The sequence below is a fragment of the Trachemys scripta genome, chromosome 24 (genome assembly GCF_013100865.1).
Source record: "Trachemys scripta elegans isolate TJP31775 chromosome 24, CAS_Tse_1.0, whole genome shotgun sequence".
Lineage (NCBI taxonomy): Eukaryota > Metazoa > Chordata > Testudines > Emydidae > Trachemys > Trachemys scripta.
The window spans coordinates 11,301,134-11,315,403 of record NC_048321.1 but is presented as its reverse complement, the minus strand read 5'-3'; the positions used below and the strand labels follow the sequence as shown (position 1 = coordinate 11,315,403).

The 14,270-nt window shown below is 52.5% G+C and overlaps 1 protein-coding gene across 1 annotated transcript; it reads right to left on the bottom strand.

Annotated features, from left to right (window-relative positions):
* Positions 1-295: 295 nt before the first annotated feature.
* Positions 296-12,885, bottom strand: LOC117869705. Its single transcript, XM_034756756.1, has 6 exons — positions 12,776-12,885; positions 4,708-4,920; positions 2,786-2,887; positions 2,047-2,085; positions 1,309-1,370; positions 296-491 (listed from the first exon to the last, which is right to left on the bottom strand). Exons 1-6 carry the CDS (start codon positions 12,834-12,836, stop codon positions 333-335), a joined length of 636 nt encoding a protein of 211 aa, XP_034612647.1. The 5' UTR covers positions 12,837-12,885; the 3' UTR covers positions 296-332.
* Positions 12,886-14,270: the final 1,385 nt, after the last annotated feature.

Genomic DNA, 14,270 nt, shown 5'->3' with positions numbered 1-14,270 from the left:
AGCTGCCCTTCATCCAGCCCTAGCTGTCTCCAAGATGGAGATGTGCCCGCAGGCTAGTCAAGTTGTCTAAGGTTTGGGTGGAGAGGATTTTGCTTTTGGGGAAGGAGTACGTGGGTGTGTGGGTGGGACAGGCATGGCAGGAGGAGAGAGACCGAGCAGGACAAAAAGCCCAGCAGACACCGCCTAGAAGTTGGGAGCAGGGTGTTTGGACAGAGCAGCTGTCAGGGGTGCTGCAGGAAGTCAGAACTAAGTGTGAAGTTTTGCCATGGTCATCGGGGGCCCCAGGATTTCACTCTAGTTCTTGTAGCAGCTGATGGCCAGGGGCAATTCCATCAGTCCTGGTGCTCATTATTTTCAAAAAGTAAAACCAAGGAGCAGTGACTTCTTGCCTGGCTGGGGGAAGGATCTGGGTCAGAGAGAGCTGCTTCGTTTTCCTCCGTGGTTAGCGTCTCCTTTGCCTGCAGCGTCTCTGCATGGGTCTGATTCCACGCCTGCAATACAAAATACAGCCACGGTAGATGGATCTTCGCCTGCATGTTTGAATAAGCCAACCCACTGCTGCCTGCCTAGGGGGTGTTCTGAAATGCTTCCCAAATGTGAATGGATAGAGCCCTGTTGCATTCTTGCTAAGCATTGTTATTCCTATGTGGGGAAACTGAGTCACACAGATGCAGGGGCTGGCCTGGGGGTAGAGCCCGGCATAGAGCCCAGGTATCTATCACTGAGCAATGTTTCCATGAGAAGTAAGGGCCATAGTTTCAATCCACTTTTGTACTGGTGCAGGGCTGCTGGAATCAAGGGAGGTATGTGGGCATGAAACTGGATTAAGACAGGGGCTGAATCAGGCCCTAAATTTGAAGAAAAAAAATGGTTTAAGGCAATCTAGGAATGAAGACCCATTCGTGCGCAGGTGCTCACACTGAGGCTTTCTAAGCCGTGGGGTCATTGCATTAGAGACCCGTAAGTGGCGCCGGGGGGTGAGCGTTTTGAGATCTACAGATGCAAGCTTCTTTCCAAAGCAGGGTCTGGATCACTTACTCCTCCATTTTACAGATGAGGAAATGGAGGCCTAGTGAGGTGACTGGCTCAGGGTCCGATAGAAAGCCTGGCAGGAACAGAAGGCGGGATTCGGGTCTCTCAGCCTCCTGCCCCCTCTCTCTCCTCCCCTCCCCCCGCCCCCCCCATTAGGCTGGGCCAGCTCAAAGAACGAGCCGGGTTCTAATCCGGGCGCGGATGGTCATTTGCTGGGTGGCAGGAGGGGAGGGAAGTAACAATTTCACTGGGGCAGGAAATCTCTTAGGGACCTACCTCCGGATGGGGGATAACATGGGCTGCACTTTGAACCGCTTGATTGTCTTGTGAATCAGAGTCTGCAATACAAAGCATTGGGCTGGTAATAAACCCACAAAGAAAAACCACCCAGGAAAAGCAGGTGCTCCACACCCGTTCCTGCTCAGAGCAATCAGGGGGCTCGGCCACAGCTCCTCAAAGGGATTTGGGCAGCTAACTCCCATTGAAATCAGGCCAATGGGGGTCAGGCCCTTAAATACCTTGGGGCAGGGACGGTCTGTGTTGCCTGTGTTCGTACAGCTCCTAGCATCGTGGGGTCCTGGGCCATGGCTGAGGCTCCAGGTTCTGCTGCAATAGGTGTAACTAATACATGTTTGTAGGATTTAGCCCCAACTGTGCTGAGCCATGGAAACTGGCAATGCGCAATGAACGGAAAGTGCAAAAGAAGGGAAAGAAAAATAGACCATGATGGGGGCAGGGGGGGAATCTTGTTTGCAGTGTTGTTGTAGCCATGTTGGTCCCAGGGTATTCGAGAGACCATCCCATTGAGAGTCCATGAGATTTGTGCTGCTAAAGCACTCAGGTCCAGAGCCTTAAAGATGTATGGGTGCCTAAATCCTGGTGAAATCAGGCCATCGGTGGGAGTTAGGCCCTTAAATAATTTTGAGGTTCTGGCCCTTGGGCACCCCCCGATCCTCACGATTCTGATACCCCAATGATGTGTGAATAGAATGGAAGGAGGGGAGTGAATCTTACCCGAGGATTCCTCAATGGACCCGGCTCTGCTGCGGCTTTCTGAGGAACAAAACCAAAGGGCAGCGTTAAGTTAAATCACCGGGGGAATAAATGTTTTTTTATGTTCTTCTGCATTCTCCAAAGAAAGCAGTGTGGTGGGGGGGGTGGATTGAGGGAGGCGGGGAGTGGGGGGGGGGGGCGCGCAAAGGGCTTTGGCAGGAGACTAAAGTGAAGTTTCAACCCTGACTCCCTTAATGAGCTGGCTAGTGTGTGAGTGCATCGTTGCTCTCTACTGGATGAAATCAAAACTACCCCATAGTGTCATAGACCCTACGTGGCTAGCCACTGATGGGGATTCTCCTGTAGCTCAGGTGGCAGGGGCCTGAGGTTTGGGAGCAGCAGGATCTAAAATCGGTCCCTGCTGGGCCCACAGTGTGCAGCGTAAGTCCCGAAGGGCTGTAGGTGCCTGCAGCAAGGTTGCTTTCTGGCGTAGCAATGTGCAATGGCATCGTATTGCACGGGGCGCACAAGGTCATGCTGCACAGAGAATGCCACTGCGCCTCAGCCCGGCTGGCCTCAACGCGCAGTCCAGGTTTGTCTCCGTATCGGCCCCTCAAAAGAAGGACTGTCTGGTTTAAAACCAGGCAGCTGACCTGCCTAATTCAGAGTCACCTCCTGCCTGTCACTGAAGTTAACAGGACAGTTGAGATCAGAACTGGGCCTGGAAATTCCAGGCCCACAGCCAAGCCACACCCCGCACCTCTCTCTGTGGTCTTCCTGTACGTGAAATACAGGGTGATCAACGCAATGACCATGAACGCCGGCGGGACCCAGTACTTGATCGAGCTGAAAGCCGAGGCTCCTACAAAGGGAAGAGAAGGAATTGAGTCACAGCCAGGGACAACTCTTTAGCTGGTGTCAATCCATACAGCTCCAGGGATGGCAACAGAGCCTGGTTGATTCAGAGCAGCCCGGAAAGGTCTCCCGTTAGTTCACTGCCATAAACCCGCTTGTCACTCTGCCCTGTGCCGTCTATCACAGAGAGGGCTGGCCCTTAGGTGCAGCCTCTGCCCCCAAGGAGCTTACAGTCAAAGCAGATAAAGGGCAGGAAGGGAAACTGAGGCAAGGCAGGATGTGACTTTCCCAGTGGCGGGAGTAGAACTCAGGGCTCCTGAGTCCCAGGCCAGTGCTCTAACCAGTAGGCTGTAGACCTATCTAGTGAACATGCTGAGCTGTGGGTGGGAATCAGATTATTAGGGTTTGAAGGGACCTCAGGAGGTCATCTAGTCCAACCCCCTGCTCAAAGCAGGACCAATCCCCAAATGGCCCCTCAAGGATTGAACTCACAACCCTGGGTTTAGCAGGCCAATGCTCAAACCACTGAGCCACCCCCCCCCCCCCCCCCGCCGACTGCTTCGTCGCTCGGGGCCACCGTGCTGGAATTCTTGCTCTCCGCACTGCAGATGGTGCAGATGTAGTTCAGGAAGCCATTGGCCGGCTTCTGGGTGATGCGGAGAACGGGCTCTATCAACAGAACGTGGCTCTTCCCAGGCTGGTGATGTCCTTTCCCGCATGGTGCGGGTCAAGGTGACGTTGCAGATCCCCTCCCCGGAGTGGATTGCAATCGCTGGCTTTGACAGCTGCCCTGCTGGGTTGACACGGGGACAATCGTCATCCTTTGCTCGCCAAGCGCCTCACAAAGGGAGGTCAGGATCATCCTGCCCATTGCACAGATGGGGACGCTGAGGCATGGAGCAGGGAAGTGATTTGCCCACGGTCACCCAGCAGGCCAGTGGCAGAGCTGGGGCTAGAACGCCGGTCTTCAGAATCCCAATCCAGTGCTCTAGGCACAGGTGTGGCAGATCCAACTGCAGTGTCTGCAAATGCAGCTGCCTGTCATTGCAGTCAGGGAGTAAATCCTACAACCTAATCTTTATGATCTGTATTGGGGTGGCCCAGGGCCCCCAGTGCTAGGTGCTGTACAAACAGACTAAAGAGATGGCCTCTGCCCCAGAGAGCTTGCAGTCACCTCCATTTGCAGTTTGTGGGGGATGCTAAAGGTTAACATTTTGGAAGTCACCTAAGTGACTCGGACACATAAGCAGCTTTTGGGGGACTGAGGCGCTTCGCCCTCATTGGCTTTCCAGGAGATCTAGACTCCCCAAGTTTTCTTGGAAACTTGTACCCAGCGTGCCTAGAAGCGACACCGCACCAGCAGGACAGAGAGCTCCTTTCAAGAAACTGTAGCTTGGCTAATAAACCAGCCCTGGGAAGGGAAGGGTTAGTATTAAAGTCTGTGTTGAGTGGCGCTTTGGTGGGGAGGAGGATACACGCTGCGTGGATGGACCTAGTTCTGGAATGGGGGAAGATGCTGCTACTCTCTCTCTCAATACAGCTTCGTTTCTCCTTTGCTGTGTCTTTGACCCAGGCTGTGTGCTGAGCAGAGGTTTTCCTTGAGCTGCTCTTGGCTCCTCCAATGCCTGTGTGGCTACAGGTACACCCAGTTCAAATTTCTGAGTCATTCAAACCATTCCCAACCTGCTGAAGTCTGCCACATCCCCTTTGGCAAGAAATCCCTGGGTTCATCTGAGTGGATTCACTCATGGGTAACAGCTCAGCGAGGGGAGGGGAGTGGGGGCTCGCCCTGAAGGCGGTTGGCAGAGCTTTCTGCCCAAGACTTACTGGTTTTGTGCCCAGGGGTGTCCTGTACTGGGATGAGAACTGTTGTGTTGGGCGTTGTGGGTCCTCCTGTGGAGGTGGCTGTGTTTGTAGTGCCCCATGTTGCATTTCGGTCTGTTCTCTCTGCTGTCCAGGTGAAGTAGCTCGCTGTTCCTCCAACAGGCCCACTTTGCCCCGGGTCCTTGGACGATTGTCCTTGTTCTGCTGCTCTGGCAACTGCAAAAATTGCGACAGGTTTTGTTTTTAAATGAAAAATGGCACATTAGCACTTCATAGACACAGCACTTGTGTGCTGTTTCAATGCCTACATGAGTGGGGTGCTAGTCCATGAACAGGGCTCCCAGGTAATACAACAATACAGATAATTAATATTAATTGCCAACCCAAGCGCTTAAAAACCAGGAGGCAAGCTCACAAAAGTCAACACAGCTTATTTAAATCTCATATTTTTCAGCTAGTAATTAACTTACAATTCTCTCTGTTTGCCTCCTGATTTCTGGGCCTCTAAGGTCCAATTGCTTCATGTTGTCAAGCTTTTCACTTTCTAACCCTGCAGGCTAGAAACATGTGGTGTGACAAAGTTCCTCCTCTATCTTGGTGGGTCCTGCGCTTATTGGCAGATTTTCTTGCCTCAGAGATTCACCATGTGGGTTGGGGAACAGCCCAGAGACCTTCCCCTCTGGAAGAGCCCACAGTCCAGGTCAATTGGGAGGTTTCGGGGGGAACCCAGCCCTGCCCTCTACTCCGGGTTCCAGCCCAGGGCCCTGTGGACTGCAGCTGTCTATAGTGCCTCCTATAACAGCTGCATGACAGCTACAACTCCTCCTCCAAACACCTTCCTTAGGTCTCACCACAGGACCTTCCTCCTGGTGTCTGATAACACTTGTGCTCCTCAGTGCTCTAGCAGCACACCCTTTCACTCTCAGCTCCTTATGCCTCTTGCTCCCAGCTCCTTACACTCACACCACAAACTGAAGTGAGCTCCTTTTAAAACCCAGGTGCCCTGATTAGCCTGCCTTAATTGATTCTAGCAGCTTCTTCTTAATTGGCTCCAGGTGTCCTAATTAGCCTGCCTGCCTTAACTGGTTCTAGCAGGTTCCTGATTACTCTAGTGCAGCCCCTGCTCTGGTCACTCAGGGAACAGAAAACTACTCATCCAGTGACCAATATATTTGCCCTCTACCAGACTCCTGTACCCCACTGGTCTGGGTCTGTCACAGTGGTTTGTTTGTTTGTTAAACAAATAAAGGAAGTGGAGATTATTATCTAATCACAGGATTCCAGGAGCAGGCGCTTTGAAAAACACCAAACAGTGTGAACAGAGCTGGGCAAAAATATGTCAGTGAATGGTAAATTTGCCCCCCAACATTTTTTTTTTCAGGGAACCAAAACTATTTGCAAATTTGGGTCGAATTCAGCAAATAGTTTGTACAGGAAAAAAATAATTTCTTTTTTGGAGGGTGTGAAGGGGAAATGTCAAATCAAACCATGTTGATTCAAAACAACATTTTCAAAACATTTCATTTGACCCAAACTAATTTTTTTTGTTTGTTTGTTTCAGCGAGGGGAAGAACAACAACAAAAATATTCAGTTTTGGTTCAAAGCGAACTGACTTTTTAGATTTTTGGTTTGGTCACTGAACTGAAAAAATCAGTTATTTGCTCAGCTCCAATTGTGAGTCTCACGATACGATCACAAGAGTTGGCAATATTGGGACTAATCCAGACCTGGCCTATGTCGATGCTGCTCTAACCAGGAGTGGCTCCAGGCACCAGTGCAGCAAGCGCGTGCCTGGGGTGGCAAGCCGCGGGGGGCGATGTGCCGGTCGCTGTGAGGGCGGCAGTCAGGCTGCCTTCGGCAGCGTGCCTGTGGGAGGTCCGCCGGTCCCGCGGCTTCGGCGGCAATTCGGCGGCGGGTACGCCGAAGCCGCGGGACTGGCAGATCACCTGCAGAAACGCCGTCGAATCTGCGTGACCGCCCGCAGGCATGCCGCCGAAGACGGCCTGACTGCCGTGCTTGGGGCGCAAAAAAACATAGAGCTACCCCTGGCTCCAACTGAGATCAATGAAACTGTATCAGCTAACGCCCGCTCTGCCTTTACCCCTCTCTCTTCTGCGTAAAATACACGTTGCCATTCAGCAGGCCAGATTCTCTCATCTGATCCTGCCCGTCTGCTCCACTCAGGCAGCACCGATTCCTTTGTGACCTCAAAGCATCACAACAATAATCTAAAAGGTAAAACAAATCTAATAATAAACGTATACAGGTCTCATTGAAAGGTGACGATGTTGACTAGAAAGGTCACCAGCTCTATCATCATCTTGTTCATCATTCTGATCGCTGACGAGAGTGTGTAGGAGACCACAGTTTTCATTGCCTTGGCGTGTACACAGGTCTGTCCAGGGCAAATTGTTCTGGCTACAGACACAGCTGATTGTGCGGCTACCCCTTCTGATAGAGGCACAAATAAGGGCTTGTAGAAGCTCAGATCCCACTGGGCCCTTGAAGGACACAGGAAGTCGTTCATCAATCATTCACATTTTTCCATCCCTGTGGCAATGGTGATCCAACATCCGGTGTCTCAATATACAAAGACATCCAACTCTGTGTTTGCCAAGATGCTCTTATGACATGTTCTTCAAGACTGTCCACATGGTGGGCGTTTGCCCAGTGACTTGTCAAGGGCTAAATTGAGGGGCAAGCAGTTGAGGTCTCTGGGGGTCTCCTTTTCTTTCTCATTCTGGACATACAACACTGCTGCCAACTTCCTTACTGCAGAAATTGCAGCTTGTCCATCAATCTCTGAAGGATCTCTGAAGTGGTATGCTCCCTTCGTGCTGACAATATTAAACACAGATTTTCCCCCCTCAATACCAGATAGGGATGACACAGAGTCACATCCTATGAATACGTGTGAAGCCAGGAAGTACGTTGCAGAAGTCAGAAGTGAGTGTGTCGCAGATTGCATGCATGGAGACAGAGGGATGCTTGTCAGTTGTGCTTATCTGGCCCCCATCGCTGTAGGTTGTGCCTCGCAATCCTTAACATAGTTATCCTTGCAACACCCCTGTGAGGCAGGGCAGAGCTATTATCCTCATTGTACACATGGGGAAACTGAGGCACAGAGCCTGGTGGCCCAATGGGCAGTGGTGCTGGAACGCTTTTTATAGTGGAGGCGCTGAAAGCCAGCAAAATGATCCCAAAACGCTTTACCTCGCGCCCCCACCCCTCAGAGTGGGGGTTGGGAGCAGGGCCATGTCTCCAGAAGGTGGAGACACAGACAGGGTAAAGGGGCCGAGGCTGGAGCTATGGCTGGGGGCAGGCGCGGGGCCAGTAGCGGAGTCCTGCATGCAGGGCTGGCAGCCGGGACCCTGGGCACGGGGCCAGTAGCCAGGACCCCACATAAAACCTGGGGGTGCTGCAGCAGCCCTCCACCCCTACTGCCCATGCCAATAGGCGTTAGATACCGAAATACCTCTGAGGATCAGAGTCTAAGTGACTTGCCCAAAGTCCTGCAGCAAGTCTGTGGTAGAGCAGGAGGGTGACCAGACAGCAAGTATGAAAAATCAGGACGGGGTGGGGGGTAATAAAAGCCTATATAAGAAAAAGACCCAAAAATTGGGACTGTCCCTATAAAATCGGGACATCTGGTCACCCTATAGAGCAGGCACTTGAATCCTCTTGTAGCTAGGCCAGTATTTCTCAACCTTTTTGATACCAGGGACTGGTTGCTGCCTTAAACTGCGTCAGGGAGATCTCAGGGACCGGTGCCAGTCCACAGACTGGTCATTGAGAAACACTCTCCCAGGCTACGGTACCTGCTAGTTGAGATCCCCGGGAGAGCGCGGAGGAGTTACCAGCTGCTGCGGCGTTGGTATGGGCGTTGCTCTGTCCCCAACCCCCTCTCTTGGCCCCAGTCCTGTGCGATCCATCCACCTACCTACTCAATCTAATCTAACATGGTACATGACCGGCTGGTCCTGATCCTGTGAGCTGGTGCATGCGCTAATCTCTTTGGGCCTGGGCACACTAGGATGAAAAGAGTTTTCTTTAAAACGTGTTCGAAAATGCCCCCATTTAATCCTGGTGTGCACAGGCCCCCAGCAGAAATGAATCGGAATGCGAGACTGAAAGCCTTGATTGTCACTGCTCAGAAATATTCCAGGTGCTCCGTGCAGAGAGATGGTTGCATACAAAAGGAAGGGGGAGTGGATGATTAACATGCACAACCTGGAGTAACCAGGTCAGGCTGAGACTAACAGCTTGATGGACCTCTCTCTTATCCCAAGTCTCAGGGGATCGCCGTGTTAGTCTGTAACCACAAAAACAACAAGGAGTCCGGTGGCACCTTAAAAACGAACAGATTTATTTGAGCATACGCTTTCGTGGGGAAAAAACCCACTTCTTCAGATGCACGTCTTAAACCCACTTCTTCTGATGCACGTCTTAAACCCACTTCTTCCTTTATCCCAGTGTCAATCAGAAGTGACTCCATAAAAGGCACTCATGGGTGCAAATGGAGAAGTAGCTGCACAAAGTTGGTCTGAGTGGAGAATTGGGCCCTGCATCTGTTCCCAGGATCTGAGAAATCCCCCCCGCCCCCCCCCCCCCAGTCTAAGGGAATATTATCCAGAAGCTTTTCTGCGGAGCTCATCCCTGCAGGGGCTAAGCCTTTGCATATGAAGTGCTAATATTCCTTTAAAGACATGGTAATGCCAGGCAATCTGGGGGTCTGCATTGCAAAGCAGGGAGGTTTGAAAGAATTGCCTGCATTCATTAGCTTCCCATTCAAGCGGATGCCTCATGCAGGTTTCTGACATTCCCTCGCCCCTTGGGATAGTAACCAGCTCTAAGGCTCTGGTTCTCGGGGCTGCGGACCCCCAGGGAGCCGCAGTCTAGGCCTAAGATTTCCAAAGGGGTCTGCGCCTCCCTTTGACATTTTTTAGAGGTCTACAAATGAAAGAAGGTTGAAAACCACTGTTCTAAGGGACAGAATGTCACGGCACCCATCTCTGAGCCTGAACTCCGTTCCCCGCACCCCCAAAGGTGAAAACAGGGGTTACAGTCTGCCTGGGAACTCTACATTTCCACCTGTCCTGCAGGAGAAAAGAGCCGTTTGGATGGGAACTCGGGACTTGTGCATCAAGCCTGGTGCTGGAGGGATGGGCACGCCAAGGACCACGGGCTTTGGGGTGCATTTGATTGGCTGACCAGCTCTCTGATCTATAACGGTGTCCCGCCCTCAGAGCACACGCAGCCAAGCAATGCTCTACACCGAGTGTCTGGTTGGCTGCGCGTGGGCCGTTGTGGGCGGAGCTCTTTGGGAAGCTGAGAACACGTGTCTTGATCGGTCCTCTGGGAGCCATCTTGGCAGCATCAAGTGGGTGTCACTGTAATTCCGACCCCTGCAAGCGTCCCGTAATGAGCCCGCAACAGAGGGCGAGGAGATGAGATTCCTACTCGCTCAAAGGGCAGATACAAGCGGTCAACAATTCGGAGTCATTAAAGGAACGAAGCTTGACCCACTTGACCTCACCCGACATGCAGCTGCAAGCTAAGGCTTTGTCTTAGCTCCCCCCCCCCCAAGGCCCTCCCCAGGGGTCTGGGCAGGGTGTACGTACTAACCCTGACTACCTGCCTTGTGCCTGCTCTCCACTAGGAGAGCGATCTCGATGTGAAAACCCAACCGGCCGCAGCAGTGAAGGCAAAGCCTATGGAATGTGGAGCAACGGGGTGACCCTGGAGAGTCCAGGCCGGGGGGCTGACGGGGGGGAGGGAGGGCTGGTCCTGTCCTATGTCAGTCCTGCTTGGGCACAGGACTGGCGTATCTGGCTTGTGACTTGTGCCCCAGGCTGTGTGCTCTCTCCCTGCTGTTTGAGGGAACCAGGACTTTGTGCCTGCCTGACAAAATCCTTGGTGCCCCTCTGTTTACAATTCCTCCTCCTCAGCGAGGTCCGACACTTCCTTTTTGATCAACCAAAGCAAGCAGCAGAGCGCCTCCATGGGAATTAGAATCAAGGCCTGTAAGCTGGATTAACCTCACCACTGCCGCCACAGCACCAACGGAAGCAGCGAGCGCAGCGGCTCCCTAGGAGGGACCGACCACATCTCTGACTGACAGGAAGCGCCTGTTGGGTGAAGCAGCTGTTGCCCAACCCCTGCTCGAGCAATCCTCCTAGAAGCACGGCGCTGAAGTGATGTTAAGCAACGCTTCCCCCGGAGCTCATGCGAAAACAAGGGGAGCATCGAGCGGTTACTTTGCTGCCTCACGGTGACGGATGGAAACAGCAGGACCCCGAGCCGCCTCAGACTGACCCTCCCAGGCGGCTGGGAAACTCGCCCGCTGCCCCCGACTCAGCTCTGCGAGCGTGCAGCGATCTCTAGAATGTCGGCGCCTAGCCAGGGATGGCTCAGCGTCCGTGAGAAACAGGCCCGAGGTCAGGGGATGGAAATCAGTGGCAGGGAGACTTAAAGCAAAGTGGTTGTTTATTTGTGTAACCGTCGCATTTAGGAGCCCCAGCCACGGAGCAGGACCCCGTGGCGCCAGGTGCTGTACAAATATGCATCAAGCAAAGACAAGCCCCTTCCCCAAAGGGCTGACAATCAAAGTACAGACAAGAGACGGGGGAGCACCAGGAAACAGTGAGACAACAGCCATCCCCCTGATAGGCTGGGGTCTCCGCTCCCCAGCAGCCTAACCATTGTCCTGCTCTTTGTATAGGCATCCCGGCAAAGGAGACGTGTAGGCCAAGTGGCAGGAAATGTTGTCTGAGGTTTTCACTCTGATTAGCTAATTCGGAATAAAAGAGCAGCCAACACACAAACTCTTCATTCGACCTGCGTTAGCTGCACAGGTTCAACCCCAGGCTGCTCTCTAGGCTTGAACTCGCGCTGCTAACCCAAGTTAGACGCCGAGCTGCCTTATCTCCACTGCTATCTGAACCCGGTTTAGCTAACCTGAGTTAAACTCACACTTCTTTTTGTAGCGTAGACGTGCCCCAGTGCAGCCAATCTGTGAACTCCCTGCTGCAGGAGAATCCAATACTCTGGATTATACAAAGGGCTAACGCTGGATAATTAACCAACAGAGACACTTGTCATTTTCTGTGCTAAAAGACTAATTCAATCTTCAAAAAGAAGAACAGGAGTACTTGTGGCACCTTAGAGACTAACAAATTTATTAGAGCATAAGCTTTCGTGGACTACAGCCCACTTCTTCGGATGCATATAGAATGGAACATATATTGAGTGTAACAGCCGTGTTAGTCTGTATCCGCAAAAAGAAGAACAGGAGTACTTGTGGCACCTTTGTGAAACCTAATTCAATCTTGTTTTAAGGCATCAGTTTTGTGGCTCTAGGGGTCAGAAAAGAAATCCCAGTAGCCAACCACACCTACAGCTTTGCCCAGCTGTATTATGGGGAGTTTTCAAATTCTTCTACGGCATCATGCAGAGGAAGGACCCCGGGTGTGGGGGACCAGTGGCAGAGCACCACTTGTACGGTGTTCCTGGACCTTGTCCAGGGTGGGGTTACCAGATAGCAAGTGTGAAAAAACGGGACAGAGGGTGGGGGGTAATAGGCGCCTATATAAGAAAAAGTCCCCCAAAAGGGGACTGTCCCTTTAAAAATGGGACATCTGGTCACCCTAGCCCAGGGTCACAAACCAGTCAGTGACCAAGTTGAGACCATCACTCAGCGCCCTACTGTGACTACTGGACCACGCTCCGTCCTATCCCACGCTGACCAGTGGAGCTCTGTAGCCCCGCTTCCAACTCCCCTCTTTCTAATGATTAGACGACCTGCCCTTCCCAGAGCTGGGACCAGAAGCCAGGAGTCCTGCTTCCATTCCCCGGCCCTAGCCACTAAGCCAGATTCACCCTCCGGGGGTTTTGCTTTCGCTTGATGCTCTGTTATGTTATAAAAGCCCCCTAGCCTTGCAGAGGCTGCGAGCGTCAGCTACATCCGTAAGCACAGATCTCTCCTCTCGCAGGTGCAGCCAGGGCCACTAAAGCCCACTAGAAATAAAACAGTCCCCGATCCTCACCCCCAGTCCCTGACTCTGGACTCACCGGTTCCAGCACACAGCACCGAGATCCAAACCCACCACACGCTTCTGTCTTTTGGCACCATTCTCTGAAACTCAACCACATGCAGCTGAATTCGCAAGCTCTTCCTTCTCCAGCTTCCTCTTGGGGAATTAAACAATGTGCAAGAAATCCATGTAGCAATCTGGGTGATGAATAAGAAACAAGTGGCGTTCTGGGCTTCTGGTTTAAAGCTGGAGCGGATGGTTTGAGAAAGGTGGCTTTATTCAATTGCAATATCTCAGTGATTGTGTTTATCACAGTAGTGCTGAAGGACCTGCTGAAAACAAGGGAGGGCAGGGTGCTTGGAGCTGTACAAACACAGGGTTGCAGACAGTCCCTGTCCTGAAAATCCTATAATCTAAATAGGCAACACAACAGGGGTGGGGGCTAAAACATTCCAACAGCGATCAGGGTGATGGGGGTACATGTCATGTTGGTCCTCCCATTTTGGGGGGAGTGGGGTTTAGTAGTTCCATTAGCTAAATGGACGTGGGACGGGAGAAGGTGGGGTGAACAGAGCAGGGAGAAGAGGGATGAGGGGAAGGAGGGATGGATGTGGAGCTGCTTGGTAATAATTCATGAATACAGCTGCCCCTTTGTGATCCGAGCGGCTAGTCAGATTTCAGGGCCCCTGGGGCTGTGCCGGTGGGAAGTAGAAAGTGATGGAGTCTGGTATCTTGTCTGATGCTGTCTTGTTTGTTTTGTTACAGGGAAATGCAGGAGGAACCGAGAACGAAAGGGGCAGTTTCTGAGCTCGCAGCCCCAAGTCGCTGTAGCCAACACCAGCCCCAACAGCTGTCCAGCTTTCTCCAGGGTGTGTCTGTGCTCTCGGGCTACGGCTTGGCTTTCTGGCTTCTTGCCTCCGCCTCGCTGCTGTGTGTGATTTACACACACCTGCTCCCCACTCAGGCCAGACTCCTGGGTGGGATCAAAACCCCCTTTCCCCTTGCCGGGGGAGGGAGGCGGTTCTGATTAGCCCAGCCTGACAGTTCTGTTAATTGAAGGGTGCGTTCATGCCCAGTCTCAGAGCCCACGACCGTCAAAGCAGTCACCAGGGCCCCTAGCATAAACTGCTGTACACTGGCCTGGCGATTGGGATGTTACTGTAGGAATAGATTGGCTTAACTCAACAGTGGGCTGACTGGGGAGACAGGCAGGACGGAAAGGAGCGGCTCCAGGTAAGCGCCCGCTTGGCCAGCACTTGAGTTGGCAAAGGACAGCGCCGGACCTATGGGCTCTCAGGGCTTCGGCTCAGCCTACAGGGTCTGTCTTGAAAGTCCACAGGCCGGGAACACCGAAGAACAAAAGAACTAGAGCAGGATTTAAAAGAGACCCGCTCAAGTGTGTGTATGCAGGGGGCTAAACGGGGGGTGGGTATTTGAGGGAACCAGACTGGGACATGACCCTGCTGGGCCTGCCTAGGTCACTAGCAGGGGATGGTGAGACTGTAGGGGAAGAGCTGGCTGGAGACTGTCTT

Bases quoted from the DNA above. Each gene is read 5' to 3' on its own strand.
- LOC117869705 (XM_034756756.1), bottom strand. From the start codon at position 12,836: ATGGTGCCAAAAGACAGAAGCGTGTGGTGGGTTTGGATCTCGGTGCTG. The intron at 1,371-2,046 runs GTAAGATTCACT...TTTGTATTGCAG, and splicing joins GTCCATTGAGGAATCCTCGG to ACTCTGATTCACAAGACAAT. The intron at 492-1,308 runs GTAGGTCCCTAA...TTTGTATTGCAG, and splicing joins ATGTTATCCCCCATCCGGAG to GCGTGGAATCAGACCCATGC.